Source organism: Drosophila pseudoobscura, chromosome X (genome assembly GCF_009870125.1).
Source record: "Drosophila pseudoobscura strain MV-25-SWS-2005 chromosome X, UCI_Dpse_MV25, whole genome shotgun sequence".
NCBI lineage: Eukaryota > Metazoa > Arthropoda > Insecta > Diptera > Drosophilidae > Drosophila > Drosophila pseudoobscura.
In genome coordinates, this window is record NC_046683.1 from 13,081,111 (window position 1) to 13,093,950 (window position 12,840).

Genomic DNA, 12,840 nt, shown 5'->3' on the forward strand with positions numbered 1-12,840 from the left:
AACATGCGATTTTGTGAGAGACATTATTAATTTTTATAATATATTATTAATTAAAACCAGATTGAATAACAGAGACAGAGAATGATTAACCTATTTTCGACCATTTTAGTCGTGTTTAGGTGAAAGAGATAAAGAGAAAATAGGATGGACCTACAAGATTAATTATTATTACTACTATTAGTTTTATTTTCCGTGGTTTAACCAAGGGGTTAAAGGTAGGCTAAGATTGTTTTTCCATCGGTATATTTGCGGTATATTTGCAAAATGAGACAGTATATATCGATAAATCAAACAGTCACACTGTTCTATGCATTCAAAAAGTGAGCGTCGTTTGTGATTTTGTTTCAAATTTTTTCCCCTAAGTTTAATTCGTCCGGTGTCAAGTCTCTTCGCTGCGTGAAGAAGCTTTTTTTTTCGTTTTGTTGTTTGACTTCCAGTATTTTGCTAAAATGGATATCCGAAGCTGGAAGTCGGTGATCCTCTCTTGGGTAAGTTGAGCATATTTTTTTTAAATTTTGTTTTGCCTGTGCGTTGTGTGACACTGCAGGCGTGTTTTGCTTGTTTTTTTTGAAAAATTGTACATTAAAGGACAATCCATATAAAAATAAATGCGAGAGATGATCTTGTTTTCAGATTAAAAGCCGGCATAAAGTTATAGTTTCTATGTGTGCGCGTGCGTTCTTGCTGGCCGGTGTCTGCGAGGCTCGCCGCATTCATATGCATCCATACCTGTGAGCCATGCCGTTTGTGTGTGTGTGTGTGCTTGGTTTCAAAATTTCTTGCGTTTAAGCCAACATTTTTAAAAGCCTAATGACAAGCTTTAAAAAGTTAAAAATATTTGAATACAACTCATTTTGGTGGAAAAGGGAGCAGAGCTCTCAATGCTTGACAATAACAATGTTTAAAAAGTGTCCAAATTGTAAGTTGCATTGTAAAATAATGAACATTGGAAGTTCCAGGAACGAAAAGGTTCCTTGCGAAGTGCTGCGTCAGAGTTCTGGTTGTGTGTGTGTGTTTTGCTGCCTGCTGTTCGTGCGTGACCTTGTGTGAATAAATTGGTGAATTTGCTTCTTTTTTTTATGTCATATTGTTTATATATGTAATAGTAATAATTAAATAAAATGGAATGTACATATGTGGAATCGCGATTAAGAACGAAATGCTGCCGCAGAGCACTACCTGTGCCATCGCGTACATCGCGTGTATATGTATTTGTGTGTGTTTTTCTGCGAGGCTGCGCAGCCGCAAGGCTGCAATTAGCCGAAGGTACCCTATGCCTGTGCGTTATCGTGTGCGTGTGTGTGTGTTTTGTATTTGAGCAGCAGTGGGTATGCGTGTATGTGTGTGGGTGGCAGTGGGAGGAAACCAAAATCCAATGCAAATCCTCAATATAATCCTCTTACAGGTACAGAAATGCGGCTTCGTGGACGAAAATGTGCTGACTCTCGAACAGTCAAACATCTATAAATTCTTCGAGCACTATCTGGAGTATGATTACATGCATCTCGCTCTGGACACCACGGACTCGACGCACAGCGATCTCAGTTCGCGCAATGATACACAGCTGATCAAATTTTTGCAAAGTAAGAGACCAAAATGTGTTTTTGATTCACCTACTGATCCCTACTCCCTTTTTGCCGCGAGCAGCCGTTTATCCAGACTTTGCTCCCAATCTGGATACAAGTGGAAACCTCGATCGCAGCGACTATTTTCTGGTGTACACGTTGATGCTGCACTATGCATGTGTCATTAAAAAGAGTACACAATATCAAATCAAATGCACAGAGCTCCCGGAGCACATTCAAAAGGCCATAGCATCGTTTTTGTCGCGCATCGTTAATAGTCATAAGATAACACGTTTATGCCTGGTCGAGGCATTAGAAACGACTAAGAAATTTTTCGAGCCCGCCGCACCGCCTGCAATGGTCTTGCCGTATACGACAAGCACTGTCCGCCAAGCACTGATGGAGGCCGCCATCATTCCCGCCGACTCCGAGGCTCCTGGCACACCCGTAAAGGCCATCACAGATAGTCCACAGACTCCGCAAGATACGCCGTTGCACAGCAGCCGCGACGAATACTCGCCGCTGCCGATTTGCAGCACACCAATGCGTGAGCGGGAGCGTATGACGGTGTTTGAATGGCGACAAGTGATGGATAAATTGGCGGCTACGGAAATCAAATTGGCGGAATTGGAAACAAAATTGACATCGGCTGAACGCAAATTGATTTCGACAGAGAACGAGTATTCCATCCTGGATGAATTGTTTCAGGAAGTATCCAAAACAAAAGTAAATTTACAAAATGGTACGTCCCTCCCACAGCACTTTTCCCCAACAAAATGTTCTCTTACGTATACCCCCCTCCCACCCGTACTTTCTGCAGCTAATAAAGAACTCAAGGCCGAGATCGAGATACTAAGGGAAAAGATTCAAATATTCGAGGAGAGGTCCATTGATGAAGAAGCCGACGGGCGTAGTAATTTCGAGCATGTGAGTAGAAGAAACCAAAGGGAATGGAGAGGCCCTAACCTTCCATTCCATTTGTTTTTTTTGTTTCAGCTTAAGCAAGGCTATTTAAAGGAAATAGCCGCCAAGGAGGCAATCATAGCCGAAATTAACGAACACCTGCAGGATGCGATCAGTGCAAATGTCAAGGAGAATGCAAGGGTAAGACCAATATATCCTTTCCCCTCACTTCAGCTTGTATTTATGAACACTACCGAACTCTCCGAACAGGTCCGCGAAATAGAAGAGCAGTTGAAGAAGTGCTTCGACCAAATCAACATGCTCAATTTGACGGTCAATCAAAATAAGGCAGTACTGAGGGACAAAGATTTTGAGATTAGTTGCCTGGAGCGCGACAAGCAGGACTTGGCCCAGTGCCTGAATGTGCTGCGGCAGGAGTCGCAGGGACGCCGTGAGGTGCTGAATGCCTCCTCGGACATGCTGGACACTTCGCTGTCCCCAGGCAGTGTGCCGGAAAATCTTGGCAGCTGTGTGATTGAAAAGCAGCTGCGCGAAAAGGATCAGGAGATATGTCAGCTAAAAGAGGAATTCGCAAAACTCCAGTCGGACATATACAAATTAATCAATGCGGAAGTGAAGGTCGAACCATCCTTCAAGGATCAAACGCAGCTTTTAAAGGCTATTTGTGATGCGCTTATTGTTAGTCCCCAGGCAGCAGCCGAATATGAAAGCAGGAAACTTCACAACGAGATCGAGATCCTACTCGCGGAGCTGCAGAGCGAAAAGGACGCCAGGGCCGACATGCACGATCCGCACGACAAGGAGTGCATCCAAATGACTTGTGAACTGGCATTTATCGACGAGGATTTGGACAACGAGAAGCAGATCGTGGCGAAGCAGCATAAACGAATTCTGGAAGCCCAACAGCGCCTCGACTCTCTAGCCTTGACCGAGAAATATAATAAACAGCTGGATGAGCTGCAGCACCAGTTGGAGATCCTCGAAACTGAACTCCCACAGATGGCCTCGCACTGTGTCCTCAACTACCTCGAGGATGAGAAGGCGAGTGATGAGATGTCGCGGCAGAGTCTTGAGGAAACAAAGAGGCTGGAGCAGCAGATCAACTCGAAGCCTGATCTGCTGAAGAAGAAGGAGAGCGAGGTGGCTGAGGTAAAAGATCAAATCGCTCTGCTGCAGCAGAAGATGAAGGACGAAGGGGCTAAGGGACGCCTGCAGGCGCCCGCAAGGATGGCTGAGCTCGACCAGCTAGTCAAGGACCGCAAAGTTCTGGCGATCACATCACGTGAACAGTCTCAACGACTTGCACATCGTCACGATCGGCTGGACAAGCTGGAGCTAGCACGGAAGAAGAAGGAAATGCAGATCAAGAATGAGAATCACGACCCTGACTCGGAGATCGGCCGTTACTATGCGCGGGAACTGCAGGAACTGGAAAGTAAATGTCATTTTACGTTGCAAAAATGCGTTCAAGCGAAAGCAGAAGCCGCCGAGCAGGCTGACAAGTTGTCCCACGTGCTGCAACGTCTGGAACAGATCCAATACCAGAATGAACGCTCGATTGAGGTAGCCACCACCAAAGAGGAGCGTGCGGCACAAAAAGATTCCGATACAGATCTGATTGCAGAAAAGGATGCGAAAATAGTTGAACTATCAGTCGAAATGATGGTGCTGACAGATAAATTGGACTCCCTGGCCGATGATCGAGCGAGGCTAAAAGCCAGCGCGAAGGAGCATCGGAAAAATGCCTCAATATTGCAAAAATCTCTCGATCTACTGTCGGCTGAGAGATCCGGGCTAGCGAAAAAGCTTGGGATGCAAAAAAGTCTTCTGAAGATGTATGGAAAGTCCATACAAGTTTTGTTGGAAAAGCAGAACAGCCAGGAGGAGAATGAAAAGTGTTACGAGCAGAAATTGAAAAAATTGCAAGAAGAACACTCAGACGTTATCAAGAAGCTGGAGCTGGGGATCGATCAATGGCGCGAAAGATATGAAAACCTTGAAAACGATATCAGCGCGCAGAAGGAGATCGCCAGTACGAATGAGCGAAAGCACCAGGACACAGTTCAAGCACATGCACGGACCATTGCGAAGCTTCGAGATGATTATAATACGCTAGAGAAAGACTTACTCCACAAACAGAACTGTTGCGAAGAGGATCGGAAAAAGCTCAACGAACGAGTGGTGCTGCTGACAGAAGAGCGTGACACTCTGAGACTTCATAAAGACATCTTGAAGAAAGAGCTCGACACTCTGAGCCAAGAGCGTGACACCCTGACACTTTGTAGTGATACCGTGAACCAAGAGCGTAACAATCTGAACGCGTTGTATGCGACCCTACTGAAAGAGCGCGACAATCTGAAGGAGTCTAATGGTACCCTACAGAAAGAGCGCGACAATCTGAACGCGTTGTATGCGACCGTAGTGAAAGAGCGTAACAATCTGAAGGAGTCTAATGGTACCCTACAGAAAGAGCGCGACAATCTGAACGAGTTTTATGCGACCCTACTGAAAGAGCGTGACAATCTGAACAAGTCTAAGGGTACCCTACAGAAAGAGCACGACAATCTGAACGAGTTGTATGCGACCCTACTGAAAGAGCGTGACAATCTGAAGGAGTGTAATGGTACCCTACAGAAAGAACGTGACAATCTGTACGAGTTGTATGCGACCCTACTGAAAGAGAGTGACAATCTGAACAAGTCTAATGGTACCCTACAGAAAGAGCGCGACAATCTGTACGAGTTGTATGCGACCCTACTGAAAGAGAGTGACAATCTGAACAAGTCTAAGGGTACCCTACAGAAAGAGCACGACAATCTGAACGAGTTGTATGCGACCCTACTGAAAGAGCGCGACAATCTGAACGAGTCTAATGGTACCCTACAGAAAGAACGCGACAATCTGAACGAGTTGTATGCGACCCTACAGAAAGAGCGCGACAATCTGAACGAGTCTAATGGTACCCTACAGAAAGAGCGCGACAATCTGAACGAGTTGTATGCGACCCTACAGAAAGAGCGCGATAATCTGAACGAGTCTAATGGTACCCTACAGAAAGAACGCGACAATCTGAACGAGTTGTATGCGACCCTACAGAAAGAGCGCGACAATCTGAACGAGTCTAATGGTACCCTACAGAAAGAGCGCGACAATCTGAACGAGTTGTATGCGACCCTACTGAAAGAGCGCGACAATCTGAACGAGTCTAATGGTACCCTACAGAAAGAGCGCGACAATCTGAACGAGTTGTATGCGACCCTACTGAAAGAGCGCGACAATTTGAACGAGTCGAATGGTACCTTGCTGATAGAGCGCGACAACCTGAAGGTTGCCGAACAGCAACACCAGACGGAAATATCTCGATTTGTGAACATGGAACGAGAGATATGGGGAATGCTGGACAATACCACAGAGAAGATTCAGGCGCTGTCGGAGATAAACACAAACGAAAACAAGGAGAACCGTCAGCTACATGGCGTGAGCTCTTTGCGTCAGGTGAATTGTCTGGAAATGCTCAAAGAGATACTATATCAAAAGGACATGCAAATCGAAGCCCTGCGCAAGGAGAGAGAAATGATTCGCAAATCCGAACGTGCCACCAAAACCACACTCCATATGTTAACCAAAGAATGTGATGCGAAAGAGGCACGACTCAGCCAGGAGATTGGTTGTCTCAACTACAATTTGATGCAAGCAAAACAACTTGTCCAACAGCAGCAACTCTCGCATGACACGGAAACACAGTTAAAGATAGATGCCAGCCAGGCCCTGGAAGCTGCCAAACAAGAATTGCAGGAAGTACGCGAGCAAATGCTGAAAATCGAAACGGAACATGCACATGATAAGCAGCACTTTGAACTGATGGCACAACAATTTCAGGCTCAGCACGCACAGATTCTCCAAGAAAAAGCTGACCTCCAAGCGGACATTTTAAAGCAGCAAGATGATTTCAGGACCCTAGAGAAGGACTTACTCTACAAACAGAAGTGTTTGGAAGAGGGTCACCAAAAACTCTACGAACGAATGCTGATGCTGAAAGAAGAGCGTAACACCCTGACACAGGAGCGTGACACTTTGAAGCAAGAGCTCGACGCCCAGAACCAAGAACATGAGGCCTTCAGAAAAGAGCGTTGCACCCTGAAACTTTATAATGACACCCTGAAGCAAGACCTGATCTCAGTTGGAAAGCAGCTCAAGGAGGAGGTGTCCCGCCAGCAGATCGAGACTGAAGCTCGTGCCATGACCGAGAAGCAGCTCTCGTTGGTCCAGCATCAACTGGAGCAGTCTGAACAGAAGTATGCCCGTCTCAAAATCGAGATGACTGACCAACAAACGACCTCGGACGAACGACAGATTGAGTTAAGCAAACAGTTGAATGCCGCCAAAACGGAACTGGCCGAAACGATGGAACGCCTCAGTGCCACATACACGGCGGCTGCCGAGGAGGAGGGGCTTCCCGATCGCACGACCCTCCAGCGAGACTGCCAGGTGCTGCAGGCCAAATATCAGGAGGCCAAAAAGAAGATTGACGAACTACAAGTGAACCTAAAGGACCAGCGCAACGAGATGGAGGGCAAGTTGGAAAAAATGAAAAATAAAATGGTAAGACCTGCCAACCTCCGTGCTGTACTCAGTGGAATCCCTAAAATCCTACGTATTCCAATTCTCGTATTATCTATTTTGTTCATATATATATGTTGTATTGCATACCACAAAATTTTAACATGATACACTAACACTGTTCTCTGTTCATTGACTTTATCGCACACTCCACAACTAATTTTCCCTTTCTAATAAATCTAATAATAATCTGTATAATAATCTTAAGCTAATTTTAATCTATGCAAACAATCCAAGGGTTAGTTATTTATACCATGCCAAGCATGGACTGCATTCTGCCTGCCGTAGATATTTATTATTATTTACTAATCATCTGTACAGTCTGATACAGACCGAATGCCAACCGACATTCTCTTTGAAAAAATACCCAGAATCAGCGGCAGTTGGAGTACGATTTTCTCTGTCATGTATGTATGTATATATTTGGTATTGTATTTGTATTTTTGTATAGCATTTGGTATATGGTTTTATATTCTGTTTTTGTTGTTGTTGTTGTTGTTGTTTCTGTTCTGTGAAGCTTGTACTCTTCATTTTTCCTGTGGTTCTGGTGTTTTTTTTTCCTTATTATTCCACAGATACAGAATAACATCGATTCTGATGAAGAAGGGGGAGGACAAAGTACAGCTTGCATTTTAGTTTTGCGCAAAACAATTGTTTATATTTTTGAAATTAAAAAAAAAACACGGTTTTTTATTCTCCTATCCTTCCACCTGCTACAAAAAATCCTTGACACACGCACACACATACACGCACACACTGTCCGACGAACGAACACTCGAACACACCATTCGAATCATTCCGAACGCCATTCAAATCATTCCAAACACCACTCGAAACAATCGAAACACAGAGCCAGCCAAACGGGAGACGTAACCAGCCTGAGCGTAACCAGACTGAGGATCAATCCTCAATAAATGAGGGCAACGTAGCTACAACTGTGGTACGAACTGGACCTGATGGGAATGATGCTACTGTGATAGAAAGCGCCAAAGACTTGGCTTTGGTTCCAGGCCTTGAAACGTACAAACTGGAACCCAATGCCGAAGTTGGAGATTGCGTAGTTAAATCTGAATCGGAGGAAACATTTGACTATACCGAGGCGCTTCTTAGCTCGATTTCGTGGTGGAAGCGCGTGCTGCGCGGACATTGCCTCACCGTGGGGATAATCATAGTATCAATGGTGGCATATAGTGGCCTGATAGTGTGGATTTTAAGACTGTATGGAATCGACGTGAGCTTGAAGTTGAAGCGCCCCTCGCAATTCTGAGAATGCTGCATTTTAATTTGTATTTGTTTTTTTTTTTTTTGTAAATTTTTGATATTTGTTTTCTATTGGTTATTGGCTTTAACTTTAGCTATTGTAATGCTAATGCTAACATATTACCTAGAAGAAGTCGATAGGTTGTTTTGTTTCGAGACTCATGTTTGTACCGTCCCCTTATCTGTTGCCACTCCACCCACTTATTTCTCACCCACTCTCTCGGATCGCCCCCCCCAAAAAAAAAACATCAATTAAACCCCCAACACACACCGCACCGCACCGCACCGCACACACAACTACACACGGACAACACGGACTTGACCCACTGGCAGCGCACCTTGTACACCGCGGAGGTGACACGCATGAAGGAGAAGCAGGAGCGCGAGGCGGCGCATAACAAAGCGGAACTGGAGGCCCTTACAAGTCAGGTGAGTGTGAATTTATTTAAAAACAAATTAAAATAATTACAAAATGTTAATTTCTTTTTATAAATATTTTGTATATTTTTTTTTAAATTTGTATATTTATACAAAATTGATTTAAATTTTGAAAAGTTGATGTAATTATTGGATCATTCCCACACAGAACAACAAATACGAGGAGCATACACGGAAGCTCTCCAATCAGATTGTTCGCTTAAACGAAAGGATACTCGAGCAACAGAAGCAGCACGCGATAACCACAACAAAATTGCGCCACATGCAGGCCACCTCGGAAGCCACCAAATCCTCATCTTCACTTTCCACACTGACTGTCGCTGGAAGCGCAACCACAGGGGCCAAAGGCACCGGCACGGGCACGGGCACGGCAGCATCCGCCACCGAGGACTGGCAACCCTTCAAGCGTCCCAGTGCACCCTCCTCGAATCTGGCAATGGAAGATGAAGAGGGGGAGGTGTTCAACAACACCTATTTGACGGACCTAAAGCTGGGCCGTGTGCCGGATATAACGTGAGTTCTTGGACATCCACTGGCATCGCATCCATAAGTCATTCAGTTTTGTTTGCAGTGCGGAGGAGCTAAACTATCGAAACTCGCTGCAGCCGCCGCATCTGAGGAGCACGTATGCGGCACAATACGATGTGGGAAGCCAGGACGAAGATCCCAAAGTAAGCCACATCCAGATCCAGACGCAGAGCAGCAACAGTGCCACCAACAGCGACAAGGGCAACAAGGCTGCAACACCCGCAAAGGCGCAGGCAAAGAGAGCGCAGTGGGCACGCATCTGGCCTAATCGAAGAACATAAAATATAATCAAACACAACACACAATTTCCAGATGATGTAAAATGTAAAATGGAAAAAAACACGACCCCCATAGGGTTTAGAGTAAGATCAGATCCTCTTGTACATTGTGAAGTGTCCGTCCTCCTTTGCTCGCTGTCGCTGTCGCTTGGTTTTCGTTTTGGCTGTTGTATCTCTGTGTTCCGTGTTCTGTGTGTTTTCTACTACTAATCCCAGTTTGAGTTTTCTATCCACCAACCATCCTCACACGTTTATTCCGTTTCTCTCAGGACGGACCACATAGTCTGGACGACAGCATGAGCGCCTTGCTTAGCTCTTCGACGAGCACTGGGGCCCGCAAGAAGTCAATGGGCACTCACTACAAGCGTCCTGGTCCGCCCACACCCAGCAAGAACGGCGGCCGCTTGTCCTTCGGCAGCTCAGAGCCGCCGCGGGAGATACTGCGCGAGACATGCGAGAATACCGGCACCTCCAAAACACCCACACGCTTCAAGATGTTCACCTCGCGCTTTAGCATCGGCAGCACCACCAGCGGCAGCAGTGGCCTGCCCCGTGATGAGGTAAGACTGGTAGAGATGAGTGTTTGGTTATTGTTTCTTGTTGTATGTGTTGTATGTGTATGTCTCTGGCTTGTGCATCTGTAAGTCTGTTTTGTGCTCGTCGTCGTCGTCCCTGGGTCTATTGTTTCGTGTGGCTACAGTCCCTGCTATTGAATGCCTACTGAACTTCTGATCCACAGCGGCCGCTACGTCGGGAGCGGCCGAATCTATTGACCGGCATGCAGCGCCGCAGACTGCAGCTACGTCAGTCCTCGGGCCTCTTCTGCACCTCAACGCCACGCAAGAGCCGCTCCTACTACGATCAGCGACGTCTGATATGTGCCAGCGATGCAATCTCAGATCACGAGGAGGATGAGGAAGAGGTCGAACAAGAAGGTAATGAGCAGGAACCAGAACAGGAGCAGGAGAATGTCGCCGAGGAGCTAGAGGAGGAGGGCACACCGCACTTGTCGAATGCTGCACTGTTGGCTATCACCCGTGGAGTGACCCGCAGGCTGAGCAACGATCCACGCTACAGTTCCCCTAGTTCGGGGTCCACTCCTCAGTTCGGCGGCGGCAAGCGGAAATATCGCAAGGGACGTGTCTCCCTTTGCTTGCACGGCAATATCTTTGCCAGGAGCCGGCCGCTGACGAAGAACACTGCCGCGGCCCATGCAGGAAATCTCAAGCAGCAGCGCGAGAAGCTGAAACAGCAGCGCCTGAATCGCTTCGATCAGGGAAGGCACTTCAACGAGTCCCCTGTGCCGGCAGTCACCTTCCAGCAGTCACCCATCGCAGACAATCTGCTCAGGCAACACCAGGCACCGACGAATGTCACCTATAAGCTCCTCCAGCCGCTGGACCGCTGCGCCAACAATAACTACAGCCAGCACAATCGCAACAAAGAGCAGCAGCAGCAGCAGGACCAGCAGCTGCTACTGATGATGGGCCAAACGGTGGTACTAAGGCCAGAAGATCAGATCCTCGACGATGGATTGCTGCCAGTGGCAGCGACCACATTTAACGTCAGTGAGACCGATAGTACAGATATGTGGCAGCATCGGCAGGGATTCGAGGGGGAGAATATCCAGGCTTGGTTGACGGAATATGCCAGAGAGAGGGAGACCCCAATCGAGATGGAGAACGAGGACAGCCATGGCGGACATTTTGAGCGGTTGTGCAGGGAAACGGAGTCGACGGCACCGTTTGAGCTCCAGCCGCTGCACTACAAAGAGCAGGAGGAGCAGCCAAAGGTCAGATCGGTGCGGCTGCTCAATATTACGGGCACCACCAGCGTGTGCACGACCAATGCCAGCTGTGCCACCAATCTCACCAGTGCCTCGTCGCAAAAGTCCTGTACAATCTACTCCCTGGGGAACATACAGTCGGAGCCCCTGCCGACAATGACCATCACGCATGTGGAGCAGCGGTTGGTGCACCACGAGCGAAGGACAAAGACGCTGACGCTGCGTGAACTGTGGTACACCTTCTGTCGCCTCAATCTGCCTGGCCGTCTGATGCTCAGCCTGGCGCTGGCTCTTACGATGATGCTGTGCTCTCAGGTGGCGGACAGGATGGCCCTGGGTGTCACCGCGGCTTTTGGATTACTGCTTTTGGTCCTTTCGCTGAGCTGTGGCAAGTAGATGGATGCCAGAAGGAGAGACGCATACCAGAATAAAGACATTAAACACAAACACACACAACAAAAAAAATACTCAGTTAATAAAAGTTACTTCCATTCCCCAGAACATTATCCCATTGCTTATACACCCGATATATCTCTGTTCCATTCGCAGAATTCGCCGCCCAAGCGCCGCCTTAGCAACATGTTCAAGAGGAAATAAATGTAAATAAATGTCCATGTACAGAGAAAAAACCGACGCCAACCAGCATTAAGCCAAATAATCATTAAGAATTCTTGAATATTATTACCTTTTTTGTGACACACACTAAAGTCTGGAAAAAAAAAAACTAATCCACAGAGAGTATACCATGTATATGAAGAGGATACAATATATATTTTTTTCTTGTGTTCAATGTACATACACGAAAAGGATACAATTTTTTTTGTTTAAATAAAAACCAAACCAAATGAAACGAAACAATGCAATGCAATGCAGTGCCGAATGGAGTCAAAACAATTAAATGCATGTTTATTGTATAGTGCCTATGTATCAGGCAGTATATGGGTCGGTTGGCCAATGCAATGAGATGCAAAGCCGCATTATCTCAGGTCATGTAAACCGAGATGAACCGCTGTGACAGATAAAACTTATCTTGTGCCATTGGGTAATCATCGGCCCTACAGCCGCCAAACGACGGGGGTAATGCTCTGTTCACTGGGCAAGACAAATGTGGACCTGCCAGCCCACATGGGCGGGGTAATTTTAAATTCCATTTCTCATCATATTCTTACGAGAATTGCCATTTAAGAGACTCCCATTACAGCTAGCGGAACAGACATCGAGAAGATTGGAGGAGACTGGTGATGTTTTGATTTGGAAAGCCCCAAAACAAGTTTTATATTGTTAAAATGAAAGTTATATCACAAAGAGTATAGAACTGTAATAGCCCAAAACGCCGTCGGTTGGGTACATAATTTGTTTCATCAAAGCGGAGAAGGATAAGTAAATAACTACGATGCAGTGTAAGTAACAGAGAGCAGTTGAATTAACACAAAATAAACTA

The 12,840-nt window shown here is 46.4% G+C and overlaps 1 protein-coding gene across 9 annotated transcripts; it reads left to right on the top strand.

Annotated features, from left to right (window-relative positions):
• The first annotated feature begins 272 nt into the window (after nucleotides 1-272).
• On the top strand, nucleotides 273-12,249 carry mud (mushroom body defect). 9 transcript variants are annotated; one of them, XR_001452794.2, is made up of 12 exons: nucleotides 273-488; nucleotides 1,406-1,583; nucleotides 1,648-2,307; nucleotides 2,386-2,492; nucleotides 2,562-2,669; nucleotides 2,739-7,091; nucleotides 8,703-8,798; nucleotides 8,956-9,320; nucleotides 9,379-9,478; nucleotides 9,883-10,173; nucleotides 10,353-11,870; nucleotides 11,949-12,249. XR_001452794.2 is itself a non-coding variant. In XM_015186205.2 (11 exons), the coding sequence occupies exons 1-11, from the start codon at nucleotides 450-452 to the stop codon at nucleotides 11,793-11,795; spliced, it is 7,740 nt and encodes a 2,579-aa protein (XP_015041691.2). In that variant the 5' UTR covers nucleotides 273-449; the 3' UTR covers nucleotides 11,796-12,249. The 9 variants fall into 9 exon arrangements, 7 of the variants coding, with proteins under 7 accessions (XP_015041691.2, XP_015041692.2, XP_002134126.2 ...); XM_015186205.2 differs by having other exon boundaries at nucleotides 10,353-12,249; XM_015186208.2 differs by lacking the exon at nucleotides 10,353-11,870 and having other exon boundaries at nucleotides 274-488.
• Nucleotides 12,250-12,840: the final 591 nt, after the last annotated feature.

What these genes read in the sequence shown, in the direction of transcription:
- mud (XM_015186205.2), top strand. Translation starts at nt 450, where the DNA reads ATGGATATCCGAAGCTGGAAGTCGGTGATCCTCTCTTGG. An exon ending in AGTCGGTGATCCTCTCTTGG is followed by an intron (nt 489 to 1,405) that starts GTAAGTTGAGCA and finishes ATCCTCTTACAG; the next exon opens with GTACAGAAATGCGGCTTCGT. An exon ending in TGGAGGCCCTTACAAGTCAG is followed by an intron (nt 8,799 to 8,955) that starts GTGAGTGTGAAT and finishes ATTCCCACACAG; the next exon opens with AACAACAAATACGAGGAGCA.